Raw genomic sequence first — 15,762 nt, forward strand, 5'->3', positions numbered from 1 at the left:
TTGGGAGGCAAACGATGAGCGAGAGGGATAGTCGTTGCCGAAACCGCAACGCTGGAGCCCATGCCGAAAAACGCAATGACAGCGAGGCGAAAGCGTGGAGCATCAGCACGTGCCGTGGGCAGTCAGTCACAGCAAGGAGCAGCCGACCTGCCAACGCATGAGCCGAATCGAATCGAACCATGGAGGAAAAAGTTTTCCTGGAGGAAGAAAAATTTCTTCCTCCATGAAAGAAGTTTTTATTGCGATAGCAATCATATGGACACTTCAAGCAGATGTCTGCCCGTGAGGTTTGTATAAAGTCCAGCGCGATAAAATCTTGCAACCGGGCGCAAGGGGAACTGGCGACGCAATCTCCCACGCGAAAGGAGCAAAGCGGGAAGGAAGCGCGGAAGGGAGGGGGGGGGGATGGGGCGGAGGCGGCTTCTACTCTGCCAACAATGCGTTCATGTACTTTGCGCTTTGCGCTTGGTTCTTTATTATGTTTGCGCCGGTACGGGCTTGCCGGGTTGTTGCGCGCACCGTTTCTTGCAAGCGACCTCCAAACGGCTCTGACCTTTGTATGCGCTGTGCATTCGGCCGCTCATTTTTCCTTGAAGCGATAAACCGCACGAACCTTCGCTCGCTCGCTGCGGCAGCTGCGCTTGCTGACAGCGTTTTGACAGTGGTTGTCTGCGGTCATCGAGTGTGATCTATTCATGTGTCTTGTGCGCGCTGACACCACGCTTGTTATTCAGTAGTAAGTGAATGTGTCCAGCTTTATGCAGCCGATAAAGCTACTGTCCCTACTCCGAATAGCTCTCTGCTAATTCGCTATCGCCATTGATGCTTCGCCTTTCGGCGAAACTGCGACATTTTTTTCCCTTTCGTCCATGAAGCGAACGGTTTTTTAAAGACCCGTTCGATTCGCCTGCGCCACTGTGAACCAGTTCGCGTACCGATTCACGAAAAGCGCGGCACACGAAACGAATGCCGAAGTGCAGACTCGGTGCAGGTGTGTGTTTGTCCGACCAATGTGCACGGCTTGCGTTAAATTGGTCTTGAGCTGCTGGTGTAATCGGCTTCAGGACGTTAATATACCCGCGCTTGCCTAGACCGGCAGATAGCCGTAAGCTGGGTTTTAACGGCGCTTGTGCATGTGTGCTGTGTCGTCTGCTGCGCTACTGCTTCCACCTGTACCACAGTGTATTAGAATATAAGTATGTGTACATTCTAGGACACTGTACCTGCACGACTGCACAAAGACGGCACCGACAGTAGAAAGGGCGCAGCAAGATCGCGAACCAGCCCTGCACCTTTCCTGTATATTTTGAAACGAACGGCGGGTTTCTCATAGAGTGTTCAAAGGCGCCATTCCTGCACCGCTGAAACGAATGAAGCTGTTAAAACAGGTGAATAGAACGTGTCAAAGCTACGTTCGATTCACCTACACCACCTGCAAACCGTAGCGAAGCAGCCACTAGTACACTCTACAGCCACGGAAATCTGGATTGCGGATCGAATTAATACAAACTTTAACATACATTTCTTTTTTTGTTTTGTCATTCAATGATTCTGCTGCGACCCACGCGACTTGAACGCGCTTCCGGTATGCTTGTTGTTATTGCGTATCATCCGCCGTAATTAATGAAAAATAAGTACTTTTGCACTGGCGATTCGAGAGGTGACGCAAAAAAGGGGCGTCGGTTCCTCGATTTCCTCTCTCCCTCCTTTCGTCGCCCGAATTTGCGCCATCGCCATCGACGACAGCCTTGCCTTGTGCGCAACGTGGTAACCGAGAGACTGAAGTCAACGTGTGCGTGAGTATGCATTTTTTAATACGAGAGTTTAATACGAGAGTTTTCTTGCCGTGATTGTACCTTATGTGCATTCTCATCTACGGTCAACGTCGTGTGCGAGTATTTACGTAATTAATGGCGCGTACCAAATATGCAGCGAGCGCACGTTTGGCTAGGCTGATCGGTCGCGTACTACGTGCGCTCGAGATGAGTTCAATCATGCGCGCATGTTATAAACTCCGGAATGGCATTGACTAACACTTTTTTGATGCACAGAACACCGCTGGGCGTAGATTTCATGCACGACTTGCGCGATATAGAGGTCTGTCGGGGATCTATGCGCGTGTTACCCGGCCACAAGCACTTCATCTCCTGCATCGTTTAGGGCAGCGGAGTCTACACGCAACCGTGCCGGCCAGGAAATAAATTAGCCGTTTTCGCGAGAAATTCCGACGTCACTGCTGCGGTGGTTGAAATAAAGCCATGTGGATTCAATGCGAACATTAAAGCACCTGAAAAATAATATAAGACTTCTTTAGTGCTCGCGTGGCCTAATGGCTCCCTGTTCGCATATCACGGCTGCTCGGCTGTTTTAACGACTGTTGAACTTGCACCTTGAACACGGAAAGCTGGATATATACCGCGTAAATATATTATATATATATATATATATATATATATATATATATATATACCACGTTTGATATATACCACGTAAATCAAAGATAGTATTGTCATCTCTTCCAAACAGCTCAAGCTCAAGATTATGAGTTATAGGGCAGTAACTGCAATGTATTGTTGCAGCCCTTTCCCTGTCTCATGCTGTATTAAGTGCTCATATGCTAAATGTAACAATTACTGTACCACGCCTTCCTTTTGCTTGACCTAATATTGTGTCGCATTAATACGGTTCTTTTTTCTCGTATTATTGCAACAGCTAACATTGGTAATAGGAATGACATTGTGTTGTACCTAATCCTTGTACCTGTGACCCTCTGTAACAAAAAAAAACCTGATGGTATAGTGTCCCAGCTGTTATGTAACAAGCTTTAAAATACACAGATAATTTTACACAAATAAACCAAGTGCAGGTTATTCAGAGTCCAGTTGGAAATGGCCAGTAATTTATTAGCCCTTGGCACCTAAGTAGCTTATAGCTAACTCTTATAATTTAGTCATCTATCTGTTAGGGGTGTTGATCAGGAAGTTGTATGATATATTAGAGTGACATGCTTCTAGCAAGGTCCACATCATGTTTCTTTTTTTTTCTCGTGGAGAGAAGCCTGCAAGTATAAAAACCGCCATGCGTCAATGCACCCGTGTGCAAAAGGTTGCTGTGCCATCCAACAGTCTCAGCGGGGAAAGTTAACTGTTTTTCTGGGTTTTACGTGCCAAAACCAGTTTCGATTATGAGGCACGCGGGAAAGTAAACTGCTTGTCGCAGGCTAACCACTCGGAGCAGTGCATTTCTTTTATGTTGGTATTTCATAATATCGGGGAGCTGTTGGTGCATTGTGTTAAGAATATTTATGTTATTGTCAATGACAGGGCCAGCTTGCTTACCCACTAAGACAGTTTCAGGGGCCCTTGCAAATCCATGCACATGATCTTTTTCAAATTTATGGGGTGGGGGGGGGGGGGTTCATTGCTCAAAAAATAAGCACACAATGTGTTCCTCGCTGGAAACGGTTTGTTTTTGGTGTCGCTTATGATCTCATCTGCCAATTAAACATCTTGACAATTAGAACAAATAAAAGTTGGCTCATTACTTTGCTTTGCTACTTGGATGACGTGCACCATGAATACTAGCACTTTTTCAACCAAACTCCAAAGAACATGCGCTTGTTTTGTTGTGTTGATGAACATAATTTACTGATGCAGAAGTACTTTTCTCTTTAGTGTCCCTTAAGTAACAAGCTTAAAAATACACAGATAATTTTACAAACAAAAACCAAGTGCAGTTATTCAGAGTCCAGTTGAGAAATGGCCAGTAATTTATTAGCCCTTGGCACTATTAGTTATAGCTAACTCTTATAATTTAGTCATCTATCTGTTAGGTGTTGATCAGGAAGTTGTATGATATATTAGAGTGACATGCTTCTAGCAGGTCCCCATCATGTTTCTTTTTTTTTTCTCGTGGAGAGAAGGCCGGCAAGTATGAAAACTGCCATGCGTCAATGCACCCGTGTGCAAAAGGTTGCTGTGCCATCCAACAGTCTCAGCGGGGAAAGTTAACTGTTCTTTCTGGGGTTTACGTGCCAAAACCAGTTTCGATTATGAGGCACGCGGGAAAGTAAACTGCTTGTCGCAGGCTAACCATCTCGGAGCAGTGCATTTCTTTTATGTTGGGTATTTCATAATATCGGGGAGCTGTTGGTGCATTGTGTTAAGAATATTTACTGTATTGTCAATGACAGGGCCAGCTTGCTTACCCACTAAGACAGTTTCAGGGCCCTGCAATTCCATGCACATGATCTTTTCAAATTTCATGGGGGTGGGGGGGGGTCATTGCTCAAAAAATAAGCCACAATGTGTTCCTCGCTGGAAACGGTTTGTATTGGGGTCGCTTATGATGCTCATCTGCCAAATTAACATCTTGACAATTAGAACAAATAAAAAGTTGGCTCATTACTTTGCTTTGCTACTTGGATGACGTGCACCATGAATACTAGCACTTTTTCAACCAAACTCCAAAGAACATGCACTTTGTTTTGTTTGTGTTGACTGAACAGTAATTTACTGATGCAGAAATACTTTTCTTTCTAGTGTCCCTTTAAGACCACGGTGGTCAGGACCAACACAGTTCGTTTGCCTCCCCCCCCCCTTTTTTTTTCTTTAAATTAAAGTTTGTGTATGATGCACTCTGGTATAGCTGTTGAAAATGTTGCAATTATTGTTGACAAGCACCATTGTTGTACATACAGGAAAGTAATCAAGCCTTCGCTGTTTATTATTATGCATATTTTCCCCCGCCTAGCTTGCAATGCCTACATCTGTAAAATTAGCAATGGCTTGAATATTAACAGCACTCTTGTCATTTTATGGCTGATATCTTGCAGGTGTAAACCTGCCTTAAATGGTTGCATAGTTTGCTAAACATCTAACTTTAAAAACTGCACCAAGAGGCTTGCACCTTTTGGCCAGTTTGAATGTTGCCATCCCAAGTTATACCAAATGCAATCTGCCATTTTGCGTTGAAAGGGGTTGTAATAATAAATGATTCATTGTTTATAGAGATTTGCATGTGCTTGACTGTCTCCGATATGTCATAACACTGACTGTTGGTGGCGGTGGGTGCAACTGAAAACTTGCAAAGAATATAAAAACAATGACAAACTAATTCTTTAGTGTCATTCTACAGTTCCTGAGTTATGTTAACTTGTACCACTGATACTTTGACGTCATCAAAGCTGTGCCAGCTTGTTCACAATGTCTGCGCAGTTTGCTGTGGGCATTCACAGAGGTCACAAATATCTTATTCATGACATTTGTCTGTTGAATGTAGCCTGCACAGCTTAACAGGTTGCTTGTCGTTCTATTGTCTATTATAATCTGTAATGAATATTTTTACTTTGTTCAAAGGCACTTATGACAAGGCAAAGAGGAGGGCCAAGAAGGCGGAATGCGAGTCGGCTGTGGACACCACGGAGCTGTCGGGTAGTTGCTAGTGTTTTTTGTTTTTTTATGCTCATGCTTATGTGAAAGGGGAAGGCAAACTCAGAGCAGGGTTACACTTACAGAGCAGTCGCTCTGCCAACTGGGCTGACCAGGAAGCTAGAGGTGACAGCTTCAGGCTAAAGTGGCAAGTCGAAGTGCATGCAAGAAAGGTTACCAGGATACCGTACAGTCACCTCCCGGTTAATATAACCTTGTGTTGGCATGTGCTTGCCTCCTGCATAGCTCTCTATCTGTCCCCTAAAAATGGTGGTGCATGGTTGAGTATATTGGATGAAAATGTTCTTTCTTTTATTAGAGAACTTTTTTTAAGTAGCTGCATTCTTTTTCTTTTTTAAAAAATCTCCATGCTACTTAAACAGCCCACTTTTTCTTTTATGACTATACCTTTGCCTTGAAAATTTCTGAATTGTTGATTTAGTATATAGTGGCTCAAAAATAAATGTACGTGCATAAACATTTTATTTAGGCATTGAAGCTGGCCATGGTGAAGAGGGGCGTGCTGCTTCACCTCGACTGGAGCTTCCTGTACCCCATAAGCTTTCCATAAAATAACCATGCAATGTGTTTAACTGACCAGCTCTGGTCTTTTTATTAGGCTTCTCGAAACTAATGCGGTCACCATTAGGGTCGAACATGTGTGCGATGACCAGCCAAGTTTAAATTAATTTTAGGATTGGTATAACAGAAGTTGATCCCATAGAAATCTATAGGCTTCCGCAGGAACCTTTGAATGGAATGGAATATGCTGGAGTCAGCTTAGGAAGTAGGCTGTAGTAGCACTTTTATTTTGCATGTGGCTGGAAAGATTGTCAATGCGTTGCTGTACAGATCAATATGCACAAGTCGGCATTTGTTTTGGCCTATTGAGCAATGAATTTCTAAAAGCAGATGGCACTGAAAAATAAACCGAGACCTTCTTGCGATTTGTGCATTAAAGCAGCACTGAACCACCCCTTGATCTTGGCAAGCAAACACGTTCTACATGAAGCGGGAGGAGCTAAGAAGCAGTCTGTAAAGATAGCTTTCCAGAGGGCTGCTCCTCACCATTTTTTTAAATGCTGGCTAGCTTCCAGTAGGCATTATGTGGTCAATTCTTTTGACAAATTACTTGTGTTCATACCCTGTCAGATTTGTTAGAGAGAATTAGCAAGTGGGTAATCGACAATTGCCAATGCATCGCCACTCCTTTATCATTCTTAGAAGTTTTGTCTGATACCCATCTTGAAAAGTTACCATAAGTTTCCTTCGAAAAAATAAAGGTGAGGTGTGATAGGCCTGTCATTGCTACTGGCACTGCCCCGGCGTAAGAGGGAAAGTAAATATTATGCTCCGAATGCCTTCGTTTATGAGGCCTTTTCAAACATTTTTTTTTAATTGTATTCCTTGGAAAAATGCCGCACTCAACAGCAGAATGTGCTTCTCAAATCATGGAAAAGGGCTCTACAGGGCCCCTTTAAAAGTAATTATCAAAGAGGCTACGTGCTAGAACTCTTCCAGGAGGGCAAGTTCAAGTTTGAAATGTTCGCAAGAAGTTTAGAGAGTTTCTATGATCTGAAGAATGGCCCATCGTATGCTGAGCTGTGATCCTTAGTCACACGCAAGTTTGGAAGGTGAATTTATAGGTTCTGAGGAGATGATGTGTGAGTTGCTTTACATTTTTACACAGCCCATAAAAGTCGAATAACTTCGAGGTTGCTTTCATTCTGAAGTTCATTCTTGACACTTAAACGTATGACAGAAATGTTATCTGTATCATTCTGCAAAAAAAATCTCTAGGCTTTCAAATTGGTACATTATTTGAAATGTCTCTCTCGCATCATTGAGTTTATGAAGAGAACATGTTCAATGGCTATCATAAGTGCCACAGGTATGGTGCAAAGTTTCTGCAGGCAGATTTTTTCCAATCTTGAGATGCTTAATCAAAAATGATGACGCGAGGATGTACAAGGTCTGTCTCAAAAGTTCTTGCCATATGTTTTAAAGAAATAATTTCGCTAACTTTCGGACATATTGTGGCCACCTTCAAGGTACCGTACTTTCCGGTGTATAAGACGCGCTTTTTTCTGAATTTTTCATCAGTGCGTCTTATAGAACGGTGCGAGTTATGTATGTTTTTTTCCCCGGGAAAACTGCCGTCAAAAACGCATTCGATGTTATGGCCAGGCGAAGCGCGCTGGTTGACATAATTGCTGCAAGTTTTTGTGCGCGCTATCGAGGTGCCGGGTTCTTCTTGTGATCGAGTTCCCGAGCGCTGTGCGATGAGGACTGAGCAGCAACGCAAGCGGCGGCAGGTCGACCGCGAGTCGGCCGACCCCGAATTCGTTGCATCTGCAGATCGCTGTCACGATACAGCGCGCGCCGCTGTGCAAACTAGGCAGTTGCTACCAGCATACAAACCGCCACCCCCCTCCCTCCCGCGCTGCCTTCCTTCCTTGTGCGCGATTCGGCTCACCGTCGGACGCTTTCACTCGCACATACAGGGTATGGCGCGCGGAGACGATGTTATCGCCCTTGGACTTTATACGGAACATCGCGGCAACCACGACATCAGAAATGCGCCTGGAGCAGAAATATATGGTACCCTTACTACAGTGAACTAGAAGCACCCTTACGCTTGCGCGTGACCCACGTTCACGGAAGAAACGTCACAATTTTTTTAAATTGCTTACCGAACGAAGAGGTGCGTCTTATACACCGGTGTGACTTATTTGCGTTTTTTTCTGGAAAAGCTGCCAGCTTGAGGGGTTGAGTCTTATAAAAGATGCGACTTACAGACCGGAAAATATGGTACTCCCCATTAGACACAATACCATGGTTCCACCTCTCCTATTGCTGGAAGCACCCTTGAAAGTATTTAAATACCTATGAATTTTTGTCACCGAGACCTGTGCAAATCCTGATACTTTGCATTTACCAGAGTGCTCTGAAACAACCAAATATGCCATAAATGTACCGCTTCTGCTGTGAAGTAAATAATTCTGTGTTTCAGCGATGCTGCTGCGGGTGCAGCTGGAGGTGCGGCAGCAGAACAGGGACGTCCTGCATGAGCTGGAGCAGCTGAGGCATGAAGTACGGGTCGTGTCTGAGAGGCTGCATGAAACAGCCTCTCGACAAGACCCGTGCAGTGTCTCAGCCTGCCTTGTCGACGGTGCCTCCAGTTCTTCCTCGGCTACCTGCCGGCAATATTAAAGAATTAGAGGCAGTCGTGCGGGATGAGGCTGTGGCTGCCACCTTGGTTTGTACTGCCCTTTTATTTGTAATTATAAGGCTATGTAACATGTGGAAGTTCTGTGCTGTTTCATGAAACATGGTGTGGGTTCTATGTGAAGGAACTTTGCATCGCACACACTAAAGAGCTCATGGATATAATTTGTTCCCTGCTGTATAGTTTCTAATGACATATTTGGACTGGACCTTAGTTTCCTTTACATGCATCTAAGCGTACACTAGTGTTCTTGCAATGAGACCTCATCGAAATGTGACCCTGACTGCCAGAATCAAACCTTTGACCTCGAGCTCAGCACCGCAACGCCATAGGCACTCAGCTACCATAGTGGCTTGCTGAATCGGTGATTTCCAACAGCTCTCCGTAGAGATACATTCATGAAGCAGGAGTAAATCGTTAAGTTAATAAAAATCTATTGCTGATATAAAATGCAAACTGTGGCAGCTTTCTTTAGAAGGACACAATGCAGAGAACTTGTGAATAAATTCTTTTTGTTGGAAGAGTTGGCACATCGTGAATGATAAATAGCAGTGCAAACAAGTGGGACACAGTACAGGAAAAGGGGTGCAATGATGTTATGTATATACTGTATTTACCTCATTTTAACCTACAGTTTTGTTTTCTAGATAATAGAGTTTGAAAATTGCATTGCAATTGGATATGTAATGAAAACCACATTTGCAGCAAGTATAGTGTACCTGTTGTCGAATTGCCTCATTGCACTAACATTTTTTTTCTTGTGCTACAAGCCCATGAAACAAACTCCTAAACTATCCAGTTTCATGCAATGGTTCCAAGCATTTTCTAGAGCACTAGCAATTACTTAAGAATGTAAACCCACAAACCCTGTGGCCCCTGTAACTTTTTATTCCACTACTTTGATTTTTCTGTGCTTTGTTTTATCTGCTACTATGCTACATTATGTAAGAGAATTTATGCTCGTCAGATTGAATAAGTGAAATACCCTATTGACTTATGTAATGGACGCGCTCGCATAATGAACGCACCCCCAACTTTCGTCGTCAAAATTTCAATTTTTTTTATACCGTGTAATAAACGCACCCTGAACTTGCTGCCATGAAGTAGGAGAGACACAGTACGATTCGGCGTCCGATATGGCATTCAGTGGGTACGATTGTATCAGATGCCGAATTGTACGTGTCTCCTACTTTTATTGCGGTAGCAATCATATGGACACTCCAGGTGCATTTTTGAAGTCGGCGCCAACGATCGTGGCTTTATGCCGCGTTGGGGGGAAGAAAGCGGGTAAGAAACGCGCCGTAATTCGTCGTGTGCATGGCGCCGTTGGGAGGGGAGGAAGGCGGCACAGCAACTGCAAATTGCACGGCCGGGCGTGCCCTATCTTGAAAACGATCTGCACCAGAGGCTGAGTCTAGGTGCGACGGTGGCTTATACTTTTGTGCGTACTCCGTTATCGCCGCTCAGTTTGCACTGAAGCGATACACGACATGAAGGTCACTTCGTTCGCTGTTGCTGCAGCGCTTCCTCACACCAGCATCTCGACAGTGAGTGTCCGCGGTCATCGAGTGCGATTGGTTCATGTTTGCCTTTGCGCGCTGACACCATGCTGGTTAAATTACTTCGGAAGCTTATACGGGCAATAGAACTACTATCCTTACTTTGTATAGCTCTCTGCGCATTTGCTATCGCAATCGATGGTTCGCCTTTCGGACGAAACTGCGGCTTTCTTTAGAGGTGGTCGCGGAAAAACAAATCGTTAAAACTTTTACCCTGCATAATAAACGCACCCCCCAACTTTCGCATATTTTCTAGGAAAAAAAAGGGCGTTCATTATGCGAGTAAATACGGTATTGTAATGGGGGTACTCTATTTTCCATGCCTTAATGACAAGGGTTGGGAAAGTCGGTCAAATTGCGAACAGCTCGAACCATTGCATTGAACATTCATGGCAAAAACAGATGCTGGCCATAGAGAGAACATGGCCCCCGTGAAGGGGAAATAGCATTGTTTAATGTTTTTTCACCTTGGTTGCCATCCGTTTTGTTTTTTGACAGGCTTTTTCCCACCCAGTTTAAACCCACAATGAATGTAATGCAGACCAAAATAGTGTTGTTGAAGGGGTTATATGTTCTGCCTTCCCCATGAAGCCTTGTTCACTGACATAGTCGTTGGCCATATGTCTGTTGTAGCTGAATGAAATCAGTAATAGTCAGTGAACAAGGCTTCTGTGTAGAAGCCAAAACATCCTTTCGACAAGCAAGTCGAAGCAAGTGTCAAACCTTCCGACGTCTTACGTGGTTGCCTTCTGTGCCATTATGTTATGAGAGGGAGAAAGCTGTACGAAACCTGGCTGTAGAAAAACTAGTATAAATTATGTATTTAGTGCACTCTGGGGTTTGCCAGTATATTTCTGGGGTTTTAGCGTCCGGCACCTCTTCGTAAAGGGACAGACAACTGCTCAGAACATGAATTGAGAAAACCGCTTGTGGAAAAATGACCTATCCTACTGGTTAAAATAAGCCATGTTTTTCTCATTAAATGTGGATTTATATTTTTAATTCTTCCCCAAAAGTTGCGAAAAATGACCCTTGGTGCCCCAAATGGCAAAAACATGAAGATGCATAAGTGGCCCGAAGAGGAGGGAAACCTGGAACAACTTGGTATTGATTCATGGTAAATAAGGAACAGCGCACTGAAAACATAGACGAAGGGAGACTTGACACACCACAAGTGCTGACTTTCAACTGGAAAACTTATTGAATAAATGAGTTTATGAACACTTGAACTGTGCATGCACGTGCAAGGCAGTGAACAATTCATGACATGCACTCCTGGTGATACTAAACACGAATCAATTTAAAAAAAACCATCACACTGCTCGACTGTCAACGATTTGCGTGGTCTAAAAAGGAAATTTCTCTTTCTTGGAAGACTATTGTAGGCTGACTAATGCAACCTGGTCTTGCTTTCTGTATTTTATAGGCCTCGCAAATTTCATGAGTCAATTGGTCGGTGTGGCGAAAACGAATCTCGGTCTGAGAGAATTCTGCAGTGCACCCGAATTGCCAAATGCGTGGCGCAAACAGTGCATTTTGGTGCTCCCTGATACGCACGTTTACAAACCGCCCTGATTGTCCCACGAACACTCGGCAACAGGTGAGGGGGATGCTGTACACGATTGCAGTGGCGCAAGGCACACGCATATTAGTGTGCCTTACAGGGCAGACATTTTTTTGCATTTGCACCTCTCTCCACACATTTTATAACTGCTGCGCAGATGCTACCCACTTTCTGGCTGAAAAAAAAACAAATCTATGCCATGCCACGATCGCCCCCCTCCCTGCACCCCTTTTTTTGTTTCAACCTGTGCGAACACTAGTGTGCATAGCATGCTTCAGTTCTTGCACGAACTTTCCACAAGACAGCATGCTATTGGCCTCTTGTGGAAAGCTTGTGCGAAGAGTAAAGTTTGGAGAGTAAAGATGCGGCACCAAGAAGCAAGCCATTAGCCATACATCCACTAGAGTTTGCACAGGTTGAAGGGAGGGGGTCGGGGTCGTGGCATGGCATAGATTTGTTTTGTTCTTTTCAGCCAGAAAGAAAGTAGGTAGCGTCGGCCCTGTAAGGCACACTAACATGTGTGTGCCTTGCGCCACTGCAATCGTGTACAGCATCCCCCTCACCTGTGGCCGAGTGTACGTAGGACAATCGGGGCAGTGTGTAAACGTGGGCCTCAGGGAGCACCAAAATGCACTGTTTGCGCCTTGCATTTCGCAATGCATTGCCATGACTGTGGGTGCACTGCAGAATTCTCTCGGACCGAGATACTTTTTCGCCACACAGACCAATTGACGCATGAAATTTGCGAGGCCTATAGAATACAGAAAGCAGGACCAGGTAGGTTGCATTAGTCAGCCTGCAATAGTCTTCCAAGAAAAAATTTCCTTTTTAGACCACGCAAATCGTTGACAGCGGAGCAGCGCGATGGTTTTTATTTTTGTTAATTCATTACTGTTTAGTATCACCTGATCTAACCACGAGTGCATGCCATAAATTGTTCACTGCCTTCCAGGTGTATGTGCAGTTCAACTGTTCATAAATTCGTTCATTCAACAAACTTACCAGTTGAAAGTCCGCACTTGTGGTGTGTCTACGTCTCCCTACGCTTTCAGGGCACTGTTCCTTATTTACCATGAATAAGAGGCCTATCACATGGCTTTCTATTATTGTATGGGGTTGATGGTATTCTTAATAGTATTGAAATGCAGTCCACATTTTCTGTTATTTTTTTACCTTGCAATAGGCTGATAAGCCTTCGTTTGTGGTGAAAGTGGCCCTGCCTTTGTTTTTGATGAGTTGGCTTGGTAAGTCTATCGACAGAATAATAACGGGCGCCAGGCAGCCATGATGTAGGCGTATACTTGGGGGGAAAACGCTGTACAAATGTAAGAAGGTCTGTACGACAATGCAAGCTTGTTGTACCAGCTTTATGTTTTCAAAAGCGGTTGAAAAGGCCAAAATGTGAGCAGTTAACTGCAGTTCCCCTCATCCTGTGAAAGCAGAATGATGGGCTGCTTTCACAATTTGCGAAGCTGCAGGTGCAAACATTGCTGAGGGTTAGCTTTTGGTTACCACAAAACTAGGTCTTTAAAAACTGGTTGTCAGTCCCTTTAACGCAAAATGTGAAGGTCTGAAGATACCATGTCGGTATGCCTTTAAGCTGTTTTGTGCCACACATACGTTGATCTGACTTTCCTGCACGCTAATGTCACATCCACTAATTATGCATTGGGAATTTGCATGGGAGTAGAATTGGTGCGCTTACAAATGATAGTGAAAGCTTGGAGAGGTAGTTACTATGAAACATAGTTACTGTGCTAAGGGTTATGAAACACAAACATGAAATGCACCGAACAGACAAGACCTGATGCATTTCGTGTTTGTGTTTCTTCCAGTAACGCTTAGTTGTTGTAGAGCACATTTACGATTAAATGGCATTGCATCACAAACCTCTTCCAGCAAAAATGTTTTGCTTTGCACTCAGCTAAAAATTCACTTCACTTGGCAATCAATTATATTCTGGTAGTATTGGGTAGATTTTTCAACTTGAAAACATTGCCACATACAATGCTCATTTCCAAATCTGTGGCAATTTTTGTCTTTTGCAGCGCAAGCACCTCCTGCAAATAGGAGGGAAGTCATTGCGCAAGGTGGCATCGAATGCCATGAAGGCTCTAATGGCGCTTCTCGTCCAAGTGCTTTACAGCTTTCATAGCAGGAAGGGGAAGAGGGCATTCATCAATTTGAAGTTATGCCGGATAGTCACAGGTAAAGCTTCCTTAGTCATCCTTTTGCATTGTTGAAGTATTTTGTATACAGCCGAACTCCTCTACAGCGAAATGGCTTGCATAACAAGAGATTGTCCTTGCCAAAATCCTGTGTTTCATATGAATTGTCAACTTCTACAATGAAGAAATTTAGGCGCCCCTGTTGGCTGATTTCATTTTTTACTATGAAAGCCACATACTCAGCCACCACTGCCCTTGCAGAAATTGCGAAAGTGTGCTCTACACTAGCACCAATGGCAGCTTAGGTGAATTGCTTGACGAGCATGCCGATGAATTGCATCATACCAGGCAGCTTACACGTTTAGCATCAGCGGGTGAGACAGTTGAATATGTCTCGGTTAGTAAAGACATGGTGTGATCATCACTGATGACGTTAACGCTATGTTAGGGTGGAAAAACAGGAATGTTAACGAAGGCAACGGGGATGAAGATTCTGTAAATGGATCAAGAATTTTCATGGTGGGGAAGGCGATAGCAGCATTTAATTATCCACAGGAATACTTTGCGTATCCTGCATTTCGCCACTGAGCATGCTCTGAACCTCGATTCAATAACGTTGGCTGCGGTTGCAAATTCTGTCAGATAAAATGTGTGCTAAAGACTTAGCAACTTATTTCACTCAGTCTCTTGAGTTCATGTTAAGGTTTTCTTTTGTTGAATGTGTTTGCCTGCTCTATTGTGGGTGATCTTTACTCTGCATGTTGTATGGACTAATTGTGATCTTTGTATGGTTGTGTGCAGATGTCATCTGTGCGAAAGGGGGGGGGGCGACCTGACAGAAGCACAGGACTTCATTAAGAGGTGGTTGCCAGGGTCTGTGGACAGGGGTGGTGGCAGGAAGAGGCGTTTCGCAGAAACGCTTGCAGCAGAGAAGCCCGATGATCCCTCCCTTTGGGGCAGGAATCATTGCCAGCCCACTGCTGCCCTCTCCCTGCCCCACCCTAGCCCTCAGGTCCCTGGCCATGCGACTGTCGGCCCCTCCTGTCCGGCTGCTGCTGCCTCTGCTCCTTCCCCTGCTGCAGCCCCTGCTCCTGCAGTCCCTGTCGCCCCTGCCCCTCCTCCTGCTGCTACCCCTGGAGCTTAGCACCCCTACTGATGCCTGCATCAGTTCAAGAATTGCATTCTAAATAGTATTCTAAATAAATTATATTTTCATTTATGCTTTGCGTGTGTCTGCAGGAAGTTTCCTTCCCGCACTTATTTCCTTCACGTTTCCTTCGCTACTAATTGTATACGCAGTAAGCTAGCATATAAGCAACAGAATGGCCGAGTACAGGCTATGCTTGAAACACATTGGATGCAAAATGGCTGAGCACTGGATAATCTGGAAACGCGTTGGATACAGAATGGCTGAGCACTGGATATTCTGGAAACGCGTTGGATACAAGATGGCTGAGCACTGGCTATTCTGGAAACGCGTTGGATACAAAATGGCTGAGCACTGGATATGCTGGAAACGCGTTGGATACAAGATGGCTGAGCACTGGCTATTCTGGAAACGTGTTGGATACAAAATGGCTGAGCACTGGATATGCTGGAAACGCGTTGGATACAAAATGGCTGAGCACTGTATTCTTAAAAATACACTGGATACAGAATGGCTGAACACTGGCTCTATGCTCGAACTACATTGGATACTACAATGGCAAACTGTACGGCCAATCTTGGCTCGAAGAGTGGGTGAACCTTGGATCGGGTTGCACTTTGCCATGATGCCTGGATTGGGCCAAAGTTCGTACCAATTTCTGCGAGC

At 44.5% G+C, this 15,762-nt stretch overlaps 1 protein-coding gene across 2 annotated transcripts in view; it reads left to right on the forward strand.

Annotated features, from left to right (window-relative positions):
- LOC125942624 (polyketide biosynthesis protein ThaF-like) overlaps positions 1-15,319 on the forward strand; it is a 61,894-nt gene extending 46,575 nt beyond the window's left edge. Inside the window, exons 2-4 of one of the 2 annotated variants that reach the window (XM_049660834.1) lie at positions 5,358-5,432; positions 8,443-8,688; positions 14,751-15,319. In XM_049660834.1, the coding sequence (XP_049516791.1) occupies positions 5,358-5,432; positions 8,443-8,642 (275 nt within the window). In that variant the 3' untranslated portion in view covers positions 8,643-8,688; positions 14,751-15,319. Of the gene's footprint in view, positions 1-5,357; positions 5,433-8,442; positions 8,689-13,910; positions 13,990-14,750 lie in introns of those variants that run through there. The other variant, XM_049660835.1, reaches the window with a different exon arrangement.
- Positions 15,320-15,762: the final 443 nt, after the last annotated feature.

Source organism: Dermacentor silvarum, chromosome 1 (genome assembly GCF_013339745.2).
Source record: "Dermacentor silvarum isolate Dsil-2018 chromosome 1, BIME_Dsil_1.4, whole genome shotgun sequence".
Lineage (NCBI taxonomy): Eukaryota > Metazoa > Arthropoda > Arachnida > Ixodida > Ixodidae > Dermacentor > Dermacentor silvarum.